Source organism: Crotalus tigris, unplaced genomic scaffold (assembly GCF_016545835.1).
Source record: "Crotalus tigris isolate CLP2741 ecotype Arizona unplaced genomic scaffold, ASM1654583v1 scf7180000020963.25688851:1431469, whole genome shotgun sequence".
Taxonomy (NCBI): domain Eukaryota; kingdom Metazoa; phylum Chordata; class Lepidosauria; order Squamata; family Viperidae; genus Crotalus; species Crotalus tigris.
This window is the reverse complement of record NW_024098281.1, coordinates 1,209,483-1,232,938: the sequence shown is the minus strand read 5'-3', so window position 1 is coordinate 1,232,938 and position 23,456 is coordinate 1,209,483. Positions and strand designations below refer to the sequence as shown.

General features: G+C 42.1%; 1 protein-coding gene across 1 annotated transcript in view; it reads left to right on the top strand.

Annotated features, from left to right (window-relative positions):
* Window positions 1-417: 417 nt before the first annotated feature.
* MEX3C (mex-3 RNA binding family member C) overlaps window positions 418-23,456 on the top strand; it is a 48,040-nt gene continuing 25,001 nt past the window's right edge. The window contains exon 1 of the mRNA XM_039369011.1: window positions 418-3,191. Coding sequence (XP_039224945.1) covers window positions 1,820-3,191 — 1,372 coding nt within the window. The 5' untranslated portion in view covers window positions 418-1,819. The remainder of the gene's footprint in view (window positions 3,192-23,456) is intronic.

The following is a 23,456-nucleotide window of genomic DNA, read 5'->3' as shown; positions in this document are numbered from 1 at the left end:
GATGCACACAAATTATCTCATTTTCAGTTGATACAATACAAAAAGAAAAAAGAAAACATGCTGAGGACATAGAAAGAGTGCAGAGAAGAGCAACAAAGAAGATCAGGAGTCTAAATCATATGATGAAGGGCTAAGCTAGGAATGTAGGTATGTTTAGCCTAACAAAGAAAAGGCTTAGGAAAGAACTTCAATACTTGAAGGGCTGCCACAAGGAAGAGGGCATTGATTTAGTCTCCACAGCACTTGAGGGCAGGACAAGAAGCAATGGATGGAAGTTTGTCAGAGGGAAATATAAAGATAAATTTCCTGAAAGTGAGAAGAATTAATCAGTGGAATAGCTTGCCTCCTGGAGTTGTGGATGCTCCCTCAATGGATGTTTTCAAGAAGAGATTGGACAACCATTTATTCGGGATGGTATATAAACTCGTCTTGAGCAGGGGATTGGACTAGAACAGAGTTCCCCAACCTTTCCAGGTTGGCGACCTGGACGGGGGAGAAAGGGGATGATTTTGTGGGTATGATAGATGCATGCATGCATGTACACAAGCGCCCGTGATGTTCGCGAAACTCATGCAAGTGGGGCAGCAAGCATCTGCAACGAGGCTCACGCAAGCCGGGCTGCAAGCACCCGCAACAAGGCTCATGTGAGGCTGCACATGCCCCAGCAACGCTTGCGTAAGTGGGCCCACAAACAACCGATGTTCAAGATGCTGCTCGTGTAAGTGGGCCATGTGTGCGAGGGGCTGTGCACACGCCCACAGACGCATGTGCACCAGCCAGCCACTCACACGGCCTGAAGGCAACTAGGCCTCGGCCCAGTAGTGGCTCACAAGTTGGGGATCCCTGGACTAAATTTCAAAGGTCCCTTTTAAACCCCATTATTCTATGTTCTAACACTAGAGATAACAATCTGGGAAGAGCTTTATGTTGGAAAGATGCTTGGTTAGTTGCCTCTGAGTCTACCTCAGAGAAAAGGAAAGCTCAAACAAACTCTTAGATCAAGATCTAATTAAAAATAGGAGAAGGTTCCAATCTAGAAAATGACTGAAGTAACTGCTCTCTGATAACTCAATTCCTTTTCTGGCCTGGCCAGTAATGTAATTTGTGTAGATTTCCCTGCTATCTGACTTACACACACAAATACAGACACACACACACCCCTCAGGTTCTATTCCAATAGCCCTGGCAGAAAGTAAAACGGAGTGGTTTCTCCTGTCACCAACCCAGCTGCTATAGGCCTGGAAACTATCATTCCCAGTTGATGGCTAGGTTGAAGGAACACACAGGAATCAGGAGAACATGTTCAGAGCGCCTCTTGCAGGGGGTTCTTCTCCCAGAAGCCTCCCAGTCCAAGGACCAAAGTTCAAATTTAGGGAAGAACAGCCTTCTTTCGTCTTTTTCAACCCGTCCCTCTCACCACGCCTTTGAACACATTCCCCATACTCTTCAACAGCTCCATTGCCACAACCCACTAAACCTGATTCATGCTAACCAACGCTTGGGGCGAAGAAGAGCGTTTAGCATGGTGCAAGCCGGCCCAGCCAGCCAACTCAGTCAGGAGTTCCCTGCCGCCATGCAGGGCTGCAAAAAAAGGCCGGTTTCGGCTCTAGGTCCACGGAACCGTCTGAAGACCGCCCCTTTCCGCCTCCCGACCCCAACCGGTCTGGGTCCGCGCCCGGTTTCCCGCCTTGCGCCGCCTTTTCTTCTCCCCGGTTTTCCCTAGCGCCCCGTCACAATACCCGCCGGGCCAACCCAACAATCCGGGGCCGCCCTCCCCGCAGCCGAGATTGGGCAGAGCCAGAAGGGTGCGCGCGTGTGGATGCTGTCCGCGGGGACCGGACCGGAGGCGGAGCGAGAGAAGCCACCGCCGCCCCCCGCAGTCGCCGCTGGCCCCGCGCCCACCCGCCAATCCCAGGCGCAGCCGCCGCTTCCCGCGCGCCCCGACGAGCCCCGGCTCCTGCTGCCCCCGCGCGGCCGCCACCCAATCGCCCAGCTGGGGGAGCGGCGCGGGGCGGGGCTGGAGTTGCCCGGGCCGCCACTGCCGCTGCTGCCTGCGGCCGGAGCCGGCGGGGGGAAGCAGCAGCCGCCGCCGCCTCCTCCACCGCCGCCGCCGCCATGGAACAAAGAAAGCGCTGAGCCGAGCGCGGGCCGTGGCGGCGGCAGCAGCAGCAGCGCTATCAGCGTCGCCAGCGGCGGCGGCGGCGGCAGCAACGCCCAGGCCGCCCCCCAAGAGACAGCGGCGGCGGCGGAGGAGGAGGAAGCAGCGGCCGGAGAGCCCGCCGTCGCCGCAGCAGCAACAACAGCATGTCTCCCGGCCCCGTGTAGCTGGAGCGCTTCGCCGTCCCCGTCTTCTCCGCCGCCTTGGCCGGCCATGCCGAGCGGCAGCGCCTCGCCGTCGCCTCCTGAAGAGCCTCCCGACCCGGGAGCGCGGCTGCTGCTGCCAGCCCCACCCAGGCCGCCGCCGGGCCTGCTGCTCCAGTACCACCACCACGCTCAGCCGCCGCCACTGCCGGCTCCCCCTCAGCCGCCGCTGCTGCCGGACACGGGGCTGCTGAGGGAGCGCCTGGCCGGCCTGGGCCTCCGGGAGTGCGGGGACGAGGCCGCCCAGGAGCCAGACGAAGAAGACGAGGAGGAGGAGGAGGAGGAAGAGGAGGCGGCGCCTGAAGAAGGAGAAAGAGACGGCGGTGACTTGGAGCTGGACTTGGAGGAGCCGCCGGACGACGAGGAAGACGAGGCCGCCGAGGAGGAAGAAGAGGACGAAGACGAGGAGGGCTTCCTGGAGCCCCGGGAAGACGGCGGCGGCGGCGTCTGCGGCCCGGTCTCGCTGCTGTTGCTGCCCCCGCCGGCCTCGCCGCCGCTGCTACCCCCGGGGCTGGGCTCGGTGCTGCTACCCCCGCCGCCGCCCGTCCCTGCTCTGCCTCTCCCCGCCGGCTCGGCCTTTGAGGCGCCCGAGGCGGGGGCGCTGGGCGGGGCGCTCTACGGGCCCGGCGACGATGTCCACGCCGGGGTGATGGCGGCGATGCTCTCGCAGTCCTACGGGCTGCCCGGAGTGGCGGCGGTGGCCGGGATGCCCCCTGGATCGGTCTTGAACGGAGAGCAGGCGGCGCTGCTGCGAAGGAAGAGCGTCAACACCACCGAGTGTGTCCCGGTGCCCAGCTCCGAGCATGTGGCCGAGATCGTGGGCCGGCAGGGTGAGTTGGGGCGGCCCCGCGCGTGGGCCTCGAGGTCGACCGGTCTCGGGGGGATTCCTTATCGGAGGGGGGCGGCCCGTTGGGGGATCATGCAAGCCGAGGTGGGGAAGCTGGGACAGCGATTTCTCCCAGACTGGGGACTCCTAGTCGACCCCAGCTGGGGAGGAAGATGGGAGTCCGATCCCAAAGCACTTGATGGGCACTAGATTATTTTAGAAAAGGTGATAAAAGATGAGCGGGTGGAGGAGAAGGGGTGGCAGGAAAAGGGGAACCATTCTCTTTCGCTGCCACCCCAAAAAGAAAGCTGGAATTCTATTGGAATTTTTTCCTCTATGGGTGTTCACTTTGGGAGTTGTGAAGGTTTGCTTTGGGTGGCTTCTAGCTGTGAAAAGTTTGGGGAAAGGTTTGGCTCTGAATTGGTGAAAATAGGGTGCCCTTGCAGAATCGCTCTGCCTTTTATTAGGGAGTGGATAATGGTGTTCAAAACTTAGTTCTGGGTTGCAACATTGCATGCTGAGTAAGAGGAAGTTTGGCCTGAATCGGGATGGTTAGGTTGGGAATGTGGCTGGGAGAAATAGAGAAATGGCCTAATTTGTCAAATCTAAATTTGACAAAAGGATTTAATACAGGATCTAGATAGCTAGATAGGAGGAAGAGAGGGAAGTATGTTGAAATTGTAGGGGAAGCTTGGTTTTGAAATGGTCTTGCAGGTAAAGCAGCTGAAGCAGTGACACTTTGAAAAATGGGTGTGGTTTATAAGGAAAGGTCTGGGAAACAAATCTTTTATACAGGAGGTTTTCACCATGTTGGGCAACATTTGTTGATTGTATTTTCAGAGCAGAGGTTTAGGGTGCTAGGAAATTTCACTACCAAATAACTATTCAGGTATGAGGTCCCATGTTTTGGGGAGGAAAGGCCAGACAGAATATTCACAATCCATACATACCCATCAAACAAAAACACAGAAAATAAATAAGAAATAATAAGGTAAAGAAATGAGTGGCATGGCATAAGGAAAGGATATATAGCTAAATAAGTTAACACCAACACAATTCATTGTACACGGAGTTGTCATATAGTCACCACAACTGAGACTGGCAACTTAATCAGTAAGTGCCGTGCTTGTGATCTAAGTTTAGCCTTCTTTTATTTAGAGACCTGTGAAGGTTGTAAATGTAAAGTTTGAACTGAATTGAATTGAACCTTATTTGGCCAAGTGTAATTAAATACACAAGGAATTTGTCTCAGGTACAAAAGCACTCAGTGTACATAGAAAGCAATAGAATAATCATAATCATAATACCAGTAAAGGGGGCAGTAAGGAAGATAATAAGGATAAATAATAATACTAGCTTGGTCCTAAAGTTACTTTTTCATCACCATTGTTAACTGCGAAGGGTCATTGAATCATTTGCTAAGGAGGAGTATCTGTCATCGCTATGGTAAATTATTTTCTGTGCAAAGTGGTCTTGAGTCCACATTTTGATTCAGAAACACCAACTCTATGAAGGGAATCTAGGGGGAGGGATATAACTTGGGTTTGCTCATTCTGCAAAATGTTCTGAGAGTCACTAATTGTGGTTGGATGTTTTCCTCTTTCTTCTAAATTGGAGATGTTTCCTATCTAGCCTAGATTATTTTTAAGCAGAGTTAAGTTCTGAAGAATCCTTGTTTTGCAAATGAACTATGGGCTTTCAGTTAACACTGAACACAATTGTGGCTAGTTCCATCTAAGTCCATTTAGAAAGCCAATTTAGTGTGGAAATTAAGGCGCCAGGCTAGAAACCAGGAGACCATGAGTTCTAGTTCCACCTTAGAGGTAAAACTACATGATCTTGGATTTGTCTCTTTCAGGCCTAAGAGGAAGGGCAAATGACTTCTCAAAATTTTTTGCCAAGAAAAGTGAGCGGATTACTATTTTGTAGGTAACTGCCAGGAGACCACACTGACTCAAAGACACACACACACACACACACACACACACACATACACACACACACAGAGAGAGTAGAATGTTCAAAAAATAAAAGTAATAGACTTAATATAAAGTGTTTTCTCAATTAATTTTTCCACTTTCATCACATTTATTTATTCAAATTCTATAGAGGTAATCCCCGAGTTATGAGCATTCACTTAATGCTCGTTCAAAGTTACATGATAAGCGCCCCCTAGTGCTTACGAGCAAGTCCTGAAATTATGACTATTGTAGCACCATGGTAGTCGTTCCAGAACAACTACAGAGGCTCTCCAACATTCACCCTATTCCTCCCCGCTCTCCACAACTGCTTCTCCCTCCCTTCCTGCCGCCCCGGACTCACTTACCTTGAGAAGATCTGTCTCTCTGCCATGGTTTCTGCCTTTGAGGGAGAGGAGAGTCAGTGGAAGCTCCTGGATGACATAATATCGCACGAGTTCAGGCACCCATCCTATTTTGCAGAGAATAGGTGCCTGAACTCGCGAGATCATGGACCCCAGAAAAGTTCATCTTCGGTGCAAACACTGTGCCTGTTTCCTGTTCCTCCCCCACTCCTTTCCGCCACCACTGGAACACTTTTTTATCTGAACAGGGACCTTGGGGAGACCGGAAGCTGCATCTAGGAGCAAATGGGGTGCTTGAAAACACAGTGGATCACTGCATCTCTGTTCAGATAAAACGTTTGAGCGTCTGTGTTTGAGCGCCTGTGGGACCCTTGGAAATGCAGTGAATCCGGTAGTAGTGGAAAGGAGTTGGAGGAGCAGGAGAAAGACACAGTGTTGTGCCAAAAATGAAAATTTCTGGGGTCCATGATCTCGTGAGAGTTCAGGCACCCATTCTCTGCAAAAGAGGATGGGTGCCTGAACTTGTGCAATATTACAGCATCCAGGAATTTCCATTGACTTTCCTCTCCCACCAAGGCAAAAATCACGACAGAGAAGAGACAGATCTTCTCAAGGTGAGTCCGGCGTGGCAGGTAGGGAGGGGGAAGCATGAGGTAACTTACTGGGTCAGGGGGGCCTGTTCCATCACTTCCCCACCCTGAGATACACCATGCGCACATAACAAACCATGGATTCGCTCACCCATTCTATTAGCAAACATGTGGGCGAAAGCGGGAGTGATCTTGTTCAAGATACAAGATTCATCCCTACAAGTATTCGAGTTACGAGTAAAATGGGCAGGCTCCATTAGATTCTTAACTCGAGGATTACCTGTAGTCACCCATCTCAATCTAATTGACAAATATAGTTCAGTCGCCATAGGAAAAGAAAAATTCTAAACACACACATGCTACTTTTATTCTTTATATGTCATTCTTGAAATTACAGGAGCTGATCACATCTAGCAGTTGTAGGGGATGAAAGCCTATATCTAGCTGTCTGTTGGTGTTATGATGGCCTCATCCTCTCTAATGTTTCTGAAAGCACCTGAAATGATCCAGGGACTGTTGCCAGTAAGATTCCTCTGCCCTTATACAGTGTGAGAAAGAAATGAAAATAGGAAGGAGGAGATTTTGTCATATACTGGTAGCATGGAAACTGAGTGGCTAAATTAAGCATTGGTTGAAAATTGTGATAAGGACCAAATTACAGAGTAAAAGCAGAATGTCAAAAGAATTTCAAAGGAGAAACAATAATGAGGCCAGAAAAGGAATCTGAACAGAATTTGTTCTAAAATGAGGAAACTAGCAATTTTCTTACGTTTGCCCATTTTTAGCATCAAGTTGCATTGTGAGGACTGGGTGGCTAAAGACGCTGGTCGCTTTAACCATAGTTAGAATAATTTGTTAAATCTCATATATAATTTTCCCACTCTATTGGTTTCAGAGAGGACTCACAATTTTTATAGTAAATGATATGTGCACTTAGAGATATATCCTTTTCGGGATTAGTGAAAGATATTTTTTTAAAAGGAGATAAAAAAGAACTTTTTTTCACAAAGTCTAGCCTACATTGCATAATACATTTTCTCACACAGACACAAGTACAGAATACCAGGCCAGAGTTCACTTGAAAGTAAAATTATAATATTTGGCAGGAACAACTCCATTCACTTGGTATATGGGTGCAGAGTGTTTGTATCCAGTCACAGTATTTCTAGCAAAAAGGATTTCCAGGAAATAAGAATGGAAACATGCTAGAAGATGGGTAGACCAATGATTTGTGTTTCATATTCGTGAGGTTGAGAGGAACATTCCCAAATCTAGAGACCACTCACACCTTGGAAATTAAGGTGCCACTGAAATTATAAATGTCAGTAGAGAAAGTGTGGGCCTTTTGTCCATACATTTAAAGGTACAAGGCCCTTTGATTTGAACAATATATCTAGAACATAGTAACTCAGCTGCTCCAAATCAGTTATCCCAAGAATTTGAAAAACTTCTTCCTGTTATTAACAATAGTAATAGTGTGAAAGGTTGTTTTGTCTGTAGCACTGATTTAGTTCTAAAAGTCTGAAAGCCCCAGAAAAAGTCAGAACAGGAAAGCAAAGGTGCATGTTTCTAAAGTTCACAGTTGATTCCAAATAAGCGTTTCATGAATAACTAATGTTGCTACACCTGACATGCTCTTCAAACTCCTTGTTGGACATAGTTGATGCATCTGAACTCTTGAACTGAGTTTTATAGCAATTCTAGTGGAAACGTGTCTTGCTTGTGCACAAGAGCCTCAGTACTTTGAGTTGTGGATTTGGCAGGACAATTTATAATTTTAATGGAGGCAAAATGCCTGGCAGCTTTTAGGATGGAATAAGAGGAGAGGAGAAGAGGGTCTTCAAATCCAACTCCCTGCACTATGGTTGTCCAATCACTTCTTAAAAACTTCCAGTCACAACTTCTGGAGGCAAGTTGTTCCACTGATTAATTGTCAGGAAATTTCTCCTTAGGTAGCTTCTTTCTTTGATCAGTTTCCATCCGTTGCTTCTTGTCCTGCATTCAAGTGCTTTGGAGAATAGCTTGACTCCCTCTTCTTTGTGGCAATCCCTGAGATATTGGAACATTGCTATCATGTCACCCCTCGCCTTCTCTTCAATAAACTAGGCATACCCAATTCCAGTAGTCGTTCCTTAGATGTTTTAATCTCCAATCCTCTGATCATCTTTATTGCTCTTCTCTGCATGTTTCTAGAGTCTGAATATCTTTTTTACATCGTGGTGACCAAAACTTTTGTCAGAGCCCATAATGTGTTCTCCTTAAAATGGAAGAAATAGGTATGGCTCTTAATTTCTAGTTTCTCACAGGAGGATCCTGTGAAAAATTAATTCATTCCTGTCATGTTTAATTTATACCATTACATTTTCCCAAGTCCTTTGTTCACTTTTTGTGGTAGTGATGGTAAACTTAAGATTCTAAATAGGGCATTTCAGAATATGTTTTTAGCTGCAATCCAATAGACCACACAGTTATATCTCTTAAAATTATCTAATTCTATAATTCTTGTTATAGATGTAATTAGAAGAAATTAGGGAATTCTGTGCCAAGTTAAGTGTTCAAATGTAAATATCTAAAATTATGTACATTTAAGGGAGCCTAGCATTACAGGAAGATTTATTTGGATAAATAGAATAATAGAAGAAAATTTGCAGAGAGAATTACTTTTTCATTGCCGAGATCTGCTTTAAGCAACATAAATGAGGATTCTGCATCTGGATATCACCAGATGGACAACATTAGCTAAATAATAGGAAACAGAACCTGGAGAAATGCAGTTCAGTCAGATAAAATATTTTCAGATGGTGAAAATAATCATGAATTATTGGGGTCATATATGGACTTAGAAAATAAAGCAAAAAACACATGTCAGCAAGTTTCAACTGAAGGCTATATATCAAAATATGAAAAAGATATTTGATCTTATGCAAAATAGAGCTTGCTATGGAAAAGTGGAAGCCGAATTTTTTAAAAATTTCCTAAAATTTTAAAGGAAGAAAAGGTCCAAGTAGTTTCAGAACAAGTTGTTACGCTAGCTGGAAAAAATGGAGGGTAAATCTTGAGCAATACGGATACAGACAATTAACATTATTCATGGTAATTACATTCTGTGAAAATGCTGCAAATTCCAAATTAGTTGGGCAATTCCAGTGTTTTGCTTCTCTGCATATCCGCAGATAAGTGTGACAGCCCCGGGAGTATTGATTTTTGGGGTTACAAAAACATTTATGTGAATTTGCAAAGACAGATCCTGCAAATTGTAAGGGTTGCCTGCATGTGACTACTGAATGCAAACGACAGTTTTAAAAGGACAAAGAGAGAGGTCTCAATCAAGAACGTGAACATATGGACAAAAATAGGAAGAAAATGAGAGAAGCTTTCAAGATAATCATGGAAATTAGAAGAAAATTTAGAAGTAAAATAAGATTACTCGGAATTAATCCTGGAATAGATCTAATCCAAGTAAATAAACTATACTGAAACCATTTCCAAACAGATTTATAGAATGACATCAACGGTTGTAGAGAAAGAATACTGTAGAGTCAGGAACAAATTCCATTAAAGAATGAGGTATAAGAAATAACAGAGAGTTGTTCAATAAAAAAGCACCACATGGGAAAGAAATCCCATTGTTGGACAAGAAGCAACTAAAGTGCTGACGCTTCACAGTGTGGACAAGGTTAGATGACAAAAACTCAGGAGATTCTAGAGAATGAACTAATTACCAAAATGTTGCATAAAGCCCTCATGCCAATCAACTTTTGTTTACATTCTTACAAAGAAGACTAGAGCCATACATGGAAAATAGAATGTCAGATGATCAGGTAAATATTAGAAAAGACATATGGCAGTTTGGTATAGTGGTTTAAGTAAACCAGGAGACTGAGTTCTAGTCCCACCTTAGACTGGGTGACTTGTGATACCGATAGTCGCTATGTTAGCCCAACCCACGTCACAGGGTACTGTTGTGGGGAAAATAGGAGAAATGAATATTTGCCACCTTAGGTTGTTTATAAAAATAACAAAGGTGGGGTTAAAAAAACATCTAAAAAATTAGTATTAGAAAACTAATTATAGGAATAATGGAGAGAACAAGAGAATTTTAGATTTACCTTTGCTTTACTGACTCCAATATGGCCTTTGATAGTACAGTTCATACCAGAATGAAGAACATATTAAAGTTAATGGATATAATTGGAACACTTGGTTATTTTTTGAGGTATCTTTACAGTGAATAAGAAGCTACTGTAAGAACTGAGTTTGGAGAAACACAGTGATTCAGGGTAGGGGAGGAAATGAAACAAGGATGCATTTTGTCCCCATGACTATTTTAATTTACAGTGAATATATTGTAGGAATAGCAGGTCTGGAAGAACTGAACAACCAGCGATGTTGAAATGCTAACAATATGAGATATGCAGACGGCACCACTTGATCAGATTAAAAGCTTAGAAGTGCTCATTAAAGAAGTAAAACTGGAAAGTAGAAAATCTGGGTTAATGTTAAATATTAAAAAGACAAAAGTAATGTCAACAAGCACGCTTTGTGAATTCACAGTTGACTGCTAAGAAGTGAATATGATAAACGGTTTTGGTTTCTTGAGCTCAAGAATAAATGTAGGATAGTGTGCTGGAGAAAACAAAACAATTGTAGGCAGAAAGACAATTGTAAACTTAGACTAGATCATGAAGTATGAAGGAATTGCTATTACAACAAAGGTTATACTACCTGAATAAATCCATTCAGTTTTCTTGACAGCACTCCCTTGCCTTTTTTTAGGACTGTTTAAGAGTGACTGGCTAAGGTCAACCACTTGGCTTCCCTGTCTAAGGCAGCACTAGAACTCAGTTTCCAAGCTCCTAGTCCAGTATCTTACCTATTAGATCAAACTGGCTCAGTACAGTTAAAGCAATGGCTTTTTCGATGGTAATATATGGTGGAATAAGGGTGGATGTTGACAAGGAGGAAGAAGGATTATGTCTTCAAATTCTGGATTAAAAGATGGTTACCAAAGAGTTCCATGATATGCAGGAAGAACCAGTTGGTTAGTCCTGAAAGATTGTCTGCTGCCTTCTAGCAATCACTAGCAAGCAGAAACTTGCATACTCCAGACACATGATATGCATGGATAATGAAAATACTATGTGCTTTGCAAATTTGAGGGATGTAGAATAAGGGTAGATAATAGATGAAGGTTGATTGAAAGATTTTGCAGAGCTATCTATGGAAGAATCACAGCTTGTCATTGGGAACAGGTCTAGATGAAGGACATTTATCAACCGACAGTGCTGGCTAAGTTCCCATACAAGTTCCTCATATAGGCGTTTTTCAGCTTATTTCTCAACAGAAGTGACTATATCCAAAGTTTATTTCATCCACCACCACATTTCTTTTGTGGCCTTTCGTGTGTGTGTGTGTGTCCGTGTCCGTGTCCCATACTTTTTTTCTAAAATAGCTGAATTTCTCATTTTTATTTTATCACTGATTTCTCTTTAACACGTGTTTCTCAACGTCTGTGGATATTCTCAATCATCCAAGTCCTGGTTGTCCCAAAGGTGCTTTTTCCAAAAGGCAGCTGGATCAAAGGAAAAAAAAACAGTCCAGTTGCTGTTTGGAAGAAGCACCTTTGGGACAGTGTTTCTCAACTTTGGCAATTTGAAGATGTGTGGACTTCAACTCCCAGAATTCCCCACTCAGCAGAATGAGGTCTCTGCTTTTGTTTTTTTTACCCAGTAATGTAAATTTGGCTTTCAGGAGTACACATCTGTATTTTCTGCAAGCCACTGGTACCCAGCTACACTTTAGTGGTTGACTCCAACACATATTTACACAAGGCTATCCATTTCACATAAGTCTCCAACCTTTGGTTTATACAGACATTCCCTTGGAAGTTAACCCATCACAAATTCAGTGGTCTGTAATACTTGTGTTACCCAATCTGTAAGCCACTGAGTTCCAAAAGAGTATCATAGTGTGTAGCAAGAGATTTATCTCCAAGAAAAGGATCATTTTTTACTATGACTTCCTGCTTTTCTGATACCTCCACCCTTGATTCATATTATCATACAGATCCATGGCTTTTATATAAAGCAAAATTGGCTCAGTTTGGATAACATACAGAGCTAAAACGAGTCCTTAATATGAGCGCCAGCACAATGTACTGAACCAGCCTAAGTGGCGTGGAATCATCACATTCTTGTATAAAACTACAACTTGTATAAAACTTGCGTAAAACTACAAGAATGTGACAATTCTATGCCACTCAGGCTAGTTTAGTACATTGTGTTGGCACTCATATTAAGGACTCGTTTTAGCTCTGTATGTTATCCAAACTGAGCCAATTTTGCTATATATAAAAGCCCTGGATCTGTACGATAATATGAATCAAGGGTGAGGGCATAATCTGTCCCTCCCAGATTATATAGGTCAGCTATCCTCCTTCAAAAGAACATCTTGTAACTGGACCTGAATACGCTGAGCATAATTTCTATTTAATAGGATGATAGTTGCACATGTAACATTCTTGGTAAAACACTGAGTGCTCTCATATCCCTGCTGGCTTTCTAACATCATAGCTACACCCCGTCCCTCCCCATCCAATTTTGGCTCAGAAAAACAGGTGCTCAAATCCTCCAGTTTTCTCTTACAAAATGTTATCATATGAGAATAAAATGTGGCAGCCTGTGCATTCTTGGGCTTGGAAGAGAAATAGAGATTGAAACTACCGTAATCTGAGAGGGAGAAATTGCTGCAAATGGGGGGGAGACCCTATAAAGCCTGATGAAGCGAGGAGGTGAAAGATGAGGTTAACACTCTGAGACAAGGAGACCGGCCTGCAGTCTAGGCTAAGGAATTGTGCTGATCAAGGCAGTTCTGCCAGTGATTCCTACTCAGATCATCTCTGGTTTCAGTCTTTTGGCACATGCTGGCTGTTGATGATACTGCTTTTGTTTGACAGCTGTGAGAGCTGAAAGTAGGACTTTCTGCATGTATTTTAATGAAAGTTTTTTAATTTAATTAATTTGTAACCTATTTATTTTTATTCCATCTTTCCTATTTTTGCAAATAACTCAAGCCTCAGAACACACCTAATATTTTTTTCTCCTCCCGTTTTCCACACAACAACGACCCTATTGGGTGGGTTGAGCTGAGAGAGAATGACTGTCCCAAAATTACCCAACTAGTTTTCGTGCCTAAGGCAGGATTAGAACTCACAGACTCCCAGTTTTCTAACCTTTTCTGGTCTGAAAACTTGGTCATAAGTCATTGCTGTCATAAATTGAGGCACCCACTGACCCGATTTTTTTTTATACTTTCTGTGATGGTCATTAAGCAAATCACCACAGTTGTTAAGCAAACTTATTATTCCGATTAGACATGGTTTTGGCAGAAACTAGCAAAAAAATGCTGTAAACTATGGAAAAAATAACCACAAATTATGGCCACATGACCACAGGAAGTTGCAATCAGTCATAAAGGCAAGCACCCAAAATGTTGTAATGTAACTACAAGGGGCATGACATTTTACAACAGATGGAATGCTTTACAGGCCCTAAGCACACCCATTCCACAGCCATGGTTACTCCAAACCAGGGGTAGGCAACCTTGGCTCTTTTATGACTCATGACTCCAAACAATTGTAAAATGATGGTCATAAGTCAAGGCCTATTTGCATAACAAATGTTTGTGTCTTCATGCTTCATTTTGTTTATGAAGCTATCATTTTAAAAATACCTGAAATATTGTGTTATACGTTGATTGAAAACGATCAATAAATAATAGATTCTCAAAAGTTATGATGATGGGTTTAGCTCTAAAATACGTTTGCACTAAGTTTTATTATAAATAGACTTACCTAAAATATTTATACCTGACACTTTATAGCTGATTCTTCTTTTTTAAACATTTGCAGGCAAACATGGGATAGCATAATCATGTGGTCTAATTTAAGTCTGTTGAACTCTAGTTAAAACATTTTCAGAATTGTTCTAATTTGATTTTGAGGCTAAGATAGATTAATAATAATAACAATACTAATACTAATAATAATAATAATAATAATGTTGGAAGGGACCTTGGAGGTCATCTAGTCCAACCCCCTGCTCAGGCAGGAAACCCTATACCATTTCAAACAAATGGCTGTCCAGTCTCTTCTTAAAAACTTCCAGTGTTGAAGCATTCACCGCTTCTGGAGGCAGGTTGTTCCACTGGTTAATTGTTCTAACTGTCAGGAAGTTTATCCTTAGTTCTAGGTTGCTTCTCTCCTTGGTTAGTTTCCATCCGTTGCTTCTTGTCCTGCCTTCAGGCGCCTTGGAAAATAGCTTGACTCCCTCTTCTTTGTGGCAGCCCCTGAGATACTGGAATACTGCTATCATGTCCCCCCTCGTCCTTCTCTTCATTAAACTAGACATACCCAATTCCAGCAGCCTTTCCTTATATGCTTTAGCCTCCAGTCCCCTAATCATCTTTGTTGCTCTTCTCTGTACTCTTTCTAGAGTCTCAACATCTTTTTTACATCGTGGTGACCAAAACTGGATGCAGTATTCTAAGTGTGGCCTTACCAAGGCATTGTAAAGTGGTATTAATACTTCACGTGATCTTGATTCTATCCCTCTGTTAATGCAGCCTAGCACTGTGTTGGCCTTTTTGGCAGCTGCAGCACACTGCTGGCTCATATTTAAGTGATTGTAAACTAAATCTAAAAAAAAACGTTGCTGTTTTCCTAAGTACTATTAAATATAATGCCTACATCTGTCTCACTACAGTGATTATATGCTTCGGTGTCATTAAATTTTCAAATATCTGCAGTTTACCACCTGCTCTCAAATAGTATGTCTACATTAAAATAAGACATTGAGTCAGAGATCCATTTTAAGTTACGGATTTTCACAACCACTTCTGTAGAGAAGTGATTCATAACTCAGAAACAGGTCTTTCGGTATCTGCCAGAAGCATTGCTTCGCTTACGGTCAATGAATAGTATTCCCAAATCAGAAGGCATAAAAAGCCATACTTCGCTTTTTAAAAAATAATGCTGCGGTGTCAGATCCAGACCATATAGAGACAGCTCTGGGAGGGAGCAAGAGAGATCCAGCTAGCTGATTAATTATACCAGATCCAAACATGGAATGCCTCAGAAAATGCTGAGAAGCAATGAGGAAGGAAACCATAACACATGACAATAGCACAGACTGCTCCAGCAGCCAGGCTGCAAAACCCACAACAAATAAAAAGATTGAAGATTGAGGTTGTGTTCATCAGCATTGGGGGACTGTGCTCGGGAGGCCAAGAGGTCAAGGAAGGAGAACCTGAAGCCAAAAGGCTCCCCATTTCTGTGGTTCACGTTTGAAGTCTTCGCCCTTTTCTCAGTTTAAGTTGAACGCGTAGAAAATCGCTATGCTTTTCACTAAATTCTGCTCCACCCCATTTTTATAATCAAAAGTTAATTACTCCGGTAATTCTTTTTTGCTAATCATAATTACACTGTTAAGACAAGCTAAGCCAGTGTACCCTCATATCTGGCATTCCAATCTGCAGAACAGGAGGCCAACAAGTTCCATTTTTAAGAGCAGGGAAATTAAAAAAAAACTGATTCATCTTATCTCCTGGTATCAATAGGAAGTAGACTTCACGGGGTTTACTGTGTAATTTTGTTCAGTCCTTAGGTATAGATGGATCTTCACTTGAATTTGTTCAAGCATTAGTTTTTTAAGTGTTAGCATAAGAATAAGTATAGTTTGGTAACTTGGTGTCTTTTGGATATATAACCAGCCTATGAGCCTTTGCCATTATGGCTTGGATATGTGGAAGTTAAAGTCTGAATAGCTTGAGGGATGTAATAATAATAATAGTAGTAGTAGTAAAATTGGAAGGGACCTTGGAGGTCATCTAGTCCAATCCCCTGCTCAGGCAGGAAACCGTACACCATTTCGGACAAATGGCTGTCCAGTCTCTTCTTAAAAACTTCCAGTGTTGGAGCATTTACGGCTTCTGGAGGCAGGCTGTTCCACTGATTAATTGTTCTTACTGTCAGGAAGTTTCTCCTTAGTTCTAGGTTGCTTCTCTCCTTGATTAGTTTCCACCCGTTGCTTCTTGTCCTGCCTTCAGGTGCTTTGGAAAATAGCTTGATTCCCTCTTTTTTATGGCAGCCCCTGAGATATTGGAATACTCTATCATGTCCCCCCTTGTCCTTCTCTTTGTTAAACTAGACATACCCAATTCCAGCAACCGTTCCTTATATGTTTTAGCCTCCAGTCCCCTAATCATCTTTGTTGCTCTTCTCTGTACTCTTTCTAGAGTCTCAACATCTTTTTTACATCGTGGTGACCAAAACTGGATGCAGTATTCCAAGTGTGGCCTTAACAAGGCATTGAAGAGTGGTATTAATACTTCACGTGATCTTGATTCTATCCCTCTGTTAATGCAGCCTAGCACTGTGTTGGCCTTTTTGGCAGCTGCAGCACACTGCTGGCTCATATTTAGGTGATTGTCTACTAGGACTCCGAGGTCCCTCTCACAATTACTACTATTGAGCATGGTGCCACCTATGCATGCAATACTTTTGAGTCAGTCTTGATTCCTGGCCACTAACCTGGACAAGTATGTACAATTTTCTTGGCAAGATTTCGGAAGTGGTTTGCCATTGCCTGTTTCCTAGGCAGAAAGGATTGTCCCAAGGTCAATTGGCTAGCTTCACGCCTAAGGCAGGATTAGAGCTCAGGGCCTCTCAGAGTCTCTTGCCTGGTGTCCTAATGATTACACCAAACTGGCTCTCGTTTAGTTGCACGGTAGTAGTGTGCAGTCTTCTGTGTATGGAACAAACACTTTAGGGTGATCCATGCCTGAACCAAGTATCAGATGTTCTCATTCCTGCATAGAACAACAAGGTGCTCTCCTGTTTTGGGCAGAAATGCTTCAGAGGATCAAGGAAAAATCTAAGAGTGTAGGCAAGTGAGAGAAGGAAGGTGCTGGGAAATTCAGGAGCAGGAAAGCCAGACAGTTAGGCCTTGCTAGCAGCTGTTGCAGAAACAGTGTACACCAGCCTTACCATTTAGAATAGAATTAAAATAGAATTATAACTTTATTGTCGCTTTAATCACCATACAGTAAAATGAGATTTCATTGCATATAGCTCTCAAAGGGTAACCACCTCCAATATATACACTGCATAAACATGACAAAAAATATGCATATACCCACATACACATATATAACGCAGAGAAACAACACAGTCTAGTTCGGATGTATACATACACATGGCAAGAAAAACAAATTTGAGATTTTACCAGACGGGTGGCATAAGGAACAAATCTACTACAGAATCTGGTAGTCCTGCTAGAAATACTTCGAAACCTCCTCCCAGAGGGGAGCAACAGAAACAGACCGTGAAGTTACCTGGGCAGTTTCTGTTTCATTTGAAACCTGAAACAAGCCAACAAGTATTGTTAATTCTAAAGGTTTGGTACAATGTCCAGAATGTGATAATGTGTGATGACATCCATGCTGCATGCAAGTTGGGAATTTCATGTTAGCAAATGAGTTGAGAGATAGAAGAGAAAAACGCTCATACCATCCCTGTTGAATGCTCCATATGGAAATAAAACTGGCTGCCAGGAGAGGGATGAATTTCTCTGCCTTTCCTTTATGAGCCTTTATGAGCCTTTCCTTTATGTCACTGGCTGTGACATTTTCTTGAATATGACTGGCATGTGTAGGCTTTTCCCAAAGGTATCATTCAAATATGCAAACCAGCATATTTTTGGCTTAGTTTGGAATGTTCCAGTGGGTATTCCAGCACCTGTGGTGAAGATGACCTCTCCCTAAAACGATGAGTTACCTAAGAAATGCCTATATATCCTGTTGCCTCTGGGATCATTATTTTCTTGTATACTGTACTCCAGTAATAACATCCATAAATAGACACATTTCATTTTGGAGACGGTCATAGCAGCTTGATGTGCATTGCAGAAACAAGCATAGACTTGTTTCGTGCTACAAGAGAGAGAGAGTAGATGCTAGACATCTTTTGTTTCTTCGTTGGGTATCTCAGACGTGCTAAAGTGGAACACATAGTTTTAGCCTGCTTTAAGACTATACTATAAAACTATTAACAGAGTCAAAGCAAGATGATAGTGATATATTGACACAAAGCCTACAAAGTGTAAAATATTAAGGAAAAGAAGTCTTGGTGTTGTCTATCTTACAGAGACAGGATCTGATATATTAGCTGAGAAACAAATCTTGGGTATGAGGTTGGTTCCAACCATTCCTTGGCTTATAACAATGTTTGCACACTCTTCTAAACTTTGTAAGGTCCATCTTGGTCCAGCATTTTGCTTCTCACAGTGATCAACCAGATGTTTCTGGATTTCTTACCCTTCCACATTGTTATTGTGTTCCAGCTGGTACTTCAAGGTATGCTGACCCCAATCCAAAGGTAATACTGAATCTTCAAGACCAAATAGCTTTGGATAAATGTACTGTATGCTCATCCATTGCTTGCTATGGGATGTTTTTGCCAAAACCCAGAAATAAATACTGCTTTTCTAAAAAGCTTTGCAAATCAGTCACATAGCTAGGGAACATTGCAAACAGCTGTAAATGCGGACTGGTTACCAAGCACCAAAAGTGTCATATGACCTCTTCTTAGTTGAATGTTATCTTCATTTTTTAAAATGACCCAATTTGAATAATTATCCAGCTGCTTCTAAAATAATTTTTCTCCAACTTGGAAACTTCATAATACCTTCAGTACCCAGAATTCTCCAGCCAGCATGGTCATTGCTGATAATTCTGGAAGTTGAAGTCCATACATCTGAAAATTGCCAAGATTAAGAAATAGTGTTCCAGAAGCCCAACATATTTTAATTGTCTTCACTCTCTAAGTCAGAGGTCTTCAAACTTGGCCCTTTTATGACTTGCCGACTTCAACTCCCAGAATTCCTCAGCCAGCATGCCTGGCTGAGGAATTCTGGGAGTTGAAGTCCGCAAGTCATAAAAGGGCCAAGTTTGAAGACCCCTGCTCTAAGTATACCCCCTCCTTGAGGCAGTAGAACAAACATGCAATATTACATAAACACATACACACAGTATCTACTTTTCAAGAAAGCCAAAAAGATTTGCTATATCTATTCAGAAGTTAAGAAAGACACAAGAAGTGGCAGCCATTCTGTTTTAACTTGAATTGTTTTTCTTCTTTCAAGGCAAGTAAAGAGATTTTTGGTTGGCTGGTTTCATTTCATTTGCTCCCAGGAAATCAATAGTTGCAGAGATGGAGTCAGTCTTTTTTTTTTTTTTTAATTGAGTGCTTCCTTTCCATTTAAGGTGAACTAATCTGGTCAAAGGGAAAGGGTAGAAGTAGCTGTGTAGAAAAGCTGTGCATTTTAGCAAGCAGCCTGATGCCTGCACACAGCTGCACACGGACGCAGAGCTCCTGGAGCTTAAAGAGTTGACTGAGAAACTCTCAGCTGGGATATTTAAACTGTGGAACTGCTGTGACCTTGCTGTGCCTGAGGTCACTGGCTGCAAATGTTTACACTTGAGGTTTTTATTCTCATGAATGAGAGACGGTTCCTTGCTTGCACTTAACTGCCCTATAAGTATCCTAGACAGCAATTAGTTGGCTCAGGATATTATTAGCTGTAGCTGTAAAAATGATCATTTATGCCTGACATGTGTAGGTGTTTAGAAGAAACCCTTTGCTGAGCTGCATACCTTTGAGAGTTTTATTTTTAAAAATTTGTGGAATACCTTCAGTACTGTACAAAGGAATGTTTATTTTAGGTGGAAGTAGGACTCAAGAAGGTTATTTGTAAGGTAAGTGACTATTATGGAAAAAGAAATATACAGCAGCATATAGAATTAGTGTTTATATTTTCCCATGCCTTAACGAAGATTGAGGAACACTGTGTTCACTAGTGCCAGAAACGCAAAAGGCACTTGATACAGAAAAACCAAATCATCCAACTCCCAAACTATCTTAAATATAAAGATTTCTGGGGGTAATAACAATTGTGTTATTAAGAAAAATAAAAGCCTTTAAAAGAGTAGACGATGTTTCTAGGAGAGAATTTGGTTTTCTTGCCTTTCAAGAGATGCAGAGGGCCTCCAGTAATATAATCTCTGGAAGGGACCAGAACTGAAATTATTCCATGTTTTTATACTATTTTATTTTGGGGGGGGGGTTAGGTTTAAGAGTTAGGGGAAAGGACAGCAAAAAGCTTCTGAGAAGAAACCAATCCTATTCCTTTCCTTATAGTCCCTGAAAATGACCCAGAGTTACTCTTTGGGATGCTAATTTCACTCCATTTTTGGGGGCTTTAGCAAAGCTTTAAGGCTGGGAAAAGGAGCATTTTATGTTCCATAATCCCACTCTTTTATTTGAATTAAAAGATATTTTAAAATGGCATCACCTTAGGATGCTGGAATAGCACAGATAAGTGTTGGGGGGGCACTTACTTATTGGTTGGGGCATTGATTTCCCCACTCTTGCTTTTTTAAAAAAGCCAAATATACTATTGGCTTATGTACGAGGTTGCCTTTTTCAGTAGCTGAAGACACTGGAGAAACTGCTGCCTATTGCAATACATCTCTGACACTTAACAAAATGTATACAGGTAGTCCTCGAGTTATGACCACAATAGAGCCCAAAATTTATGTTGCTAAGAGAGTTTGCCCTATTTTACGACTTTTCTCCCACAGTTGTTAAGTGAATCACTGCAGCTGACAAGTTAGTAACCTGGTTGTTCAGTGAATCTGGCTTCCCCATTGACTTTGCTTGTCAGAAGATCGCAAAAGCTGATCACGTGATCCGGAGACGCTGCAGCCATCCTAAATATGAACCATCTAAATTTTGATCATGTGACCATGGGGATGCTGCAATGATTGTGAGTGTGAAAAATGGCCCTAAGTCACTTTTTTCAGTGCTGTTGTAACTTTGAATGGTCACTAAATGAACTGTTGTAAGTCAAAGACCACCTTTATAACCTTCACATCTCCAAGAATCTCCAAGGCTCAGCCCAGTTTTAGGGCTATGTCTAGAATAGAATAGAGCTGGAAGGGACCTTGGAGGTCTTCTAGTCTAGCCCCCTGCCCGAGCAGGAGATCCTATATCGTCTCAGACAGGTGTCCAGTCTCTTCTTAAAAATCTCCAGTGATGGAGCATCCACAATTTCTGGAGGCAAGCTGTTCTACTGGTTGATTGTCCTCACTGTCAGGAAGTTTCTCCGTAGTTCCAAGTTGCTTCTCTCTTTGGTCAGTTTCCAAGCATTGTTTCTCGTCCTTCCATCCGGTGTTTTGTTGAACAACCTGGCCCTTGTGGCAGCCCCTCAGATACTGGAACACTGCTATCATGTCTCCCCTATTTCTTCTTTTCCTTAGACTAGCAGGGGTAGGCAACCTGGGCTCTTTTATGACTCGTGGACTTCAACTCCCAGAATTCCTGAGCCAGCTGTGCCTACCCCTGGATTAGCCAGACCAAAGTCCCGTAGTCGATCTTCGTATGCCATTTTCCTATGATTCTGAAGTTAGCTGATATAATAGTGTCTTCACATTTCTCCCAGTGTAGGTAGTCCTCAACTTAATACGGTTGCTTGGCAACTATTCAAAGTAATGACAACACCCACCCAAGTTACTTACAACCGGGTTCCAAAGTTGCCCTCCCTCATGATCATATGATTTCATTTTGGGCCCTTGGCAACTGGCCTGCATTTAAGGCACATGTGTTTGCTAGAAACTGGTATTTACTTCCAGTTTTCAGCTAAAATTATCTATAGCGAACAATGAGTTTGTTTAACAATAGCTGCAAAAAAGATCACAAAGTCAGGTCAATCGTGCTGATCCACTTTATGGCTCAGTTGCCAAGGACTGCCTGTATAGGAGAAGGGTGGGACTTTAATATGTCCTCCCTCCTGGCTAATATATTATTGGTCTCTTGGCATGGCTTATTTACACCAGATTGGTTAGCTGTTAGTTATGCATTAGTATACTCTCTCTCCTCAAGATGTAGCCCTGCTTTAGCAGCCTTCTGGCAGCTTCAACAATCAGCAGGCCCAAAAAATTCAGGCTAGGAGTTTAGTTTTATTTTGCTTTGTGCCTTTTTTTAAAAAAAAAAAAATTCAAATTGGGGGATTAAAGTGGAAACTTAAAATCTGCGATGTGCATTGCTCCTGCTGCTTATAGAAAGAAACTCAACAAGCCACACAAAATGCAGCCTTTTGAACCAACAGAGTCTGCATATACTGTATTTGACTTACTCAAATTTGGCCCACAAAATTCTTCCTGAGAAAGTTATTGGTAACAACCTATAAATATGAGCCCCTCCTCTGTTGCTTTGGGGTTCGAGTTATTTCAGTGTTGCTAGGTTGAAACAAATGCCTTATTTGGAGTACAGGTTCTGAATTGTTACTTTAAATAAGTTGAAACCCTTAAAAATATTTTTAAAGAAATCCAAATAAGACATGAATATTTTTCTGAGATGTCATTTCATATTTCATTCTCCTTTACCATTTTATTTGTGATAGAATTCCTTGTTTCCTGAATTTTTAAATACTTCATGTGACTACAGTATTCTTGTATCTAACCAGTAAAAAGGTTTAGTTGAAGCAAGTGTCATTTAGTATCATGTGAAACACTTAAAATGTGTATAAATCTAAAATATATGTTTATCCAATTCATAAGTAAACAATTCTAGCAACTCTGAAATTAACAGTTATGGAAATAATGGTGTTCTTAATTAAATGGACACATATTTGCCGCTGCTTCATATAATGCTTCCCCATATGATGTTGTTTTTCGTTTGAGGTACTCATAATATGTTTATATAAGTTCCATTGCACTTGGCTCTTAATTCCATTAACTACCATTTCTGCAGGCTTGAATCTCATATGACCCATAAATTTTGGAAGATTATTGTCATGTATTTCACGTAGCAGCTAATCTTCATAGTTCAGTGGTGAGCTACAGTTCCATTCCAAAGATAGTTGTGTTGAGTGTACCTATTTTAACAAGGACTCAGGTCTTGTTAAATCTGATGTTCCCATGAATCTCCAATATGTATTATTTCAGATTTTAATCAGATCCACTTGAAATAATGAAAAACATAACATTCTGTGAACCCCAGCTCTTTCAACAGGTTAGCAAAAGATTTCTAGTTGTTGTAGTTGTAGAAAATACATTACATCTGTGAGATGTATCTTCATTGGCCAACAATATGATTTCTTTCTCTTAACTATGAAGCTTAGCTGTCAGGAGTTTAAACTTAAACAGCCCCTATGGGAAATGGTTGTAGACTCCATAAGTTCCTATGAATAAAAGGCACAGTTTAGAAATGAGAAAACAAAATGTGTGCAATCTCTGAATT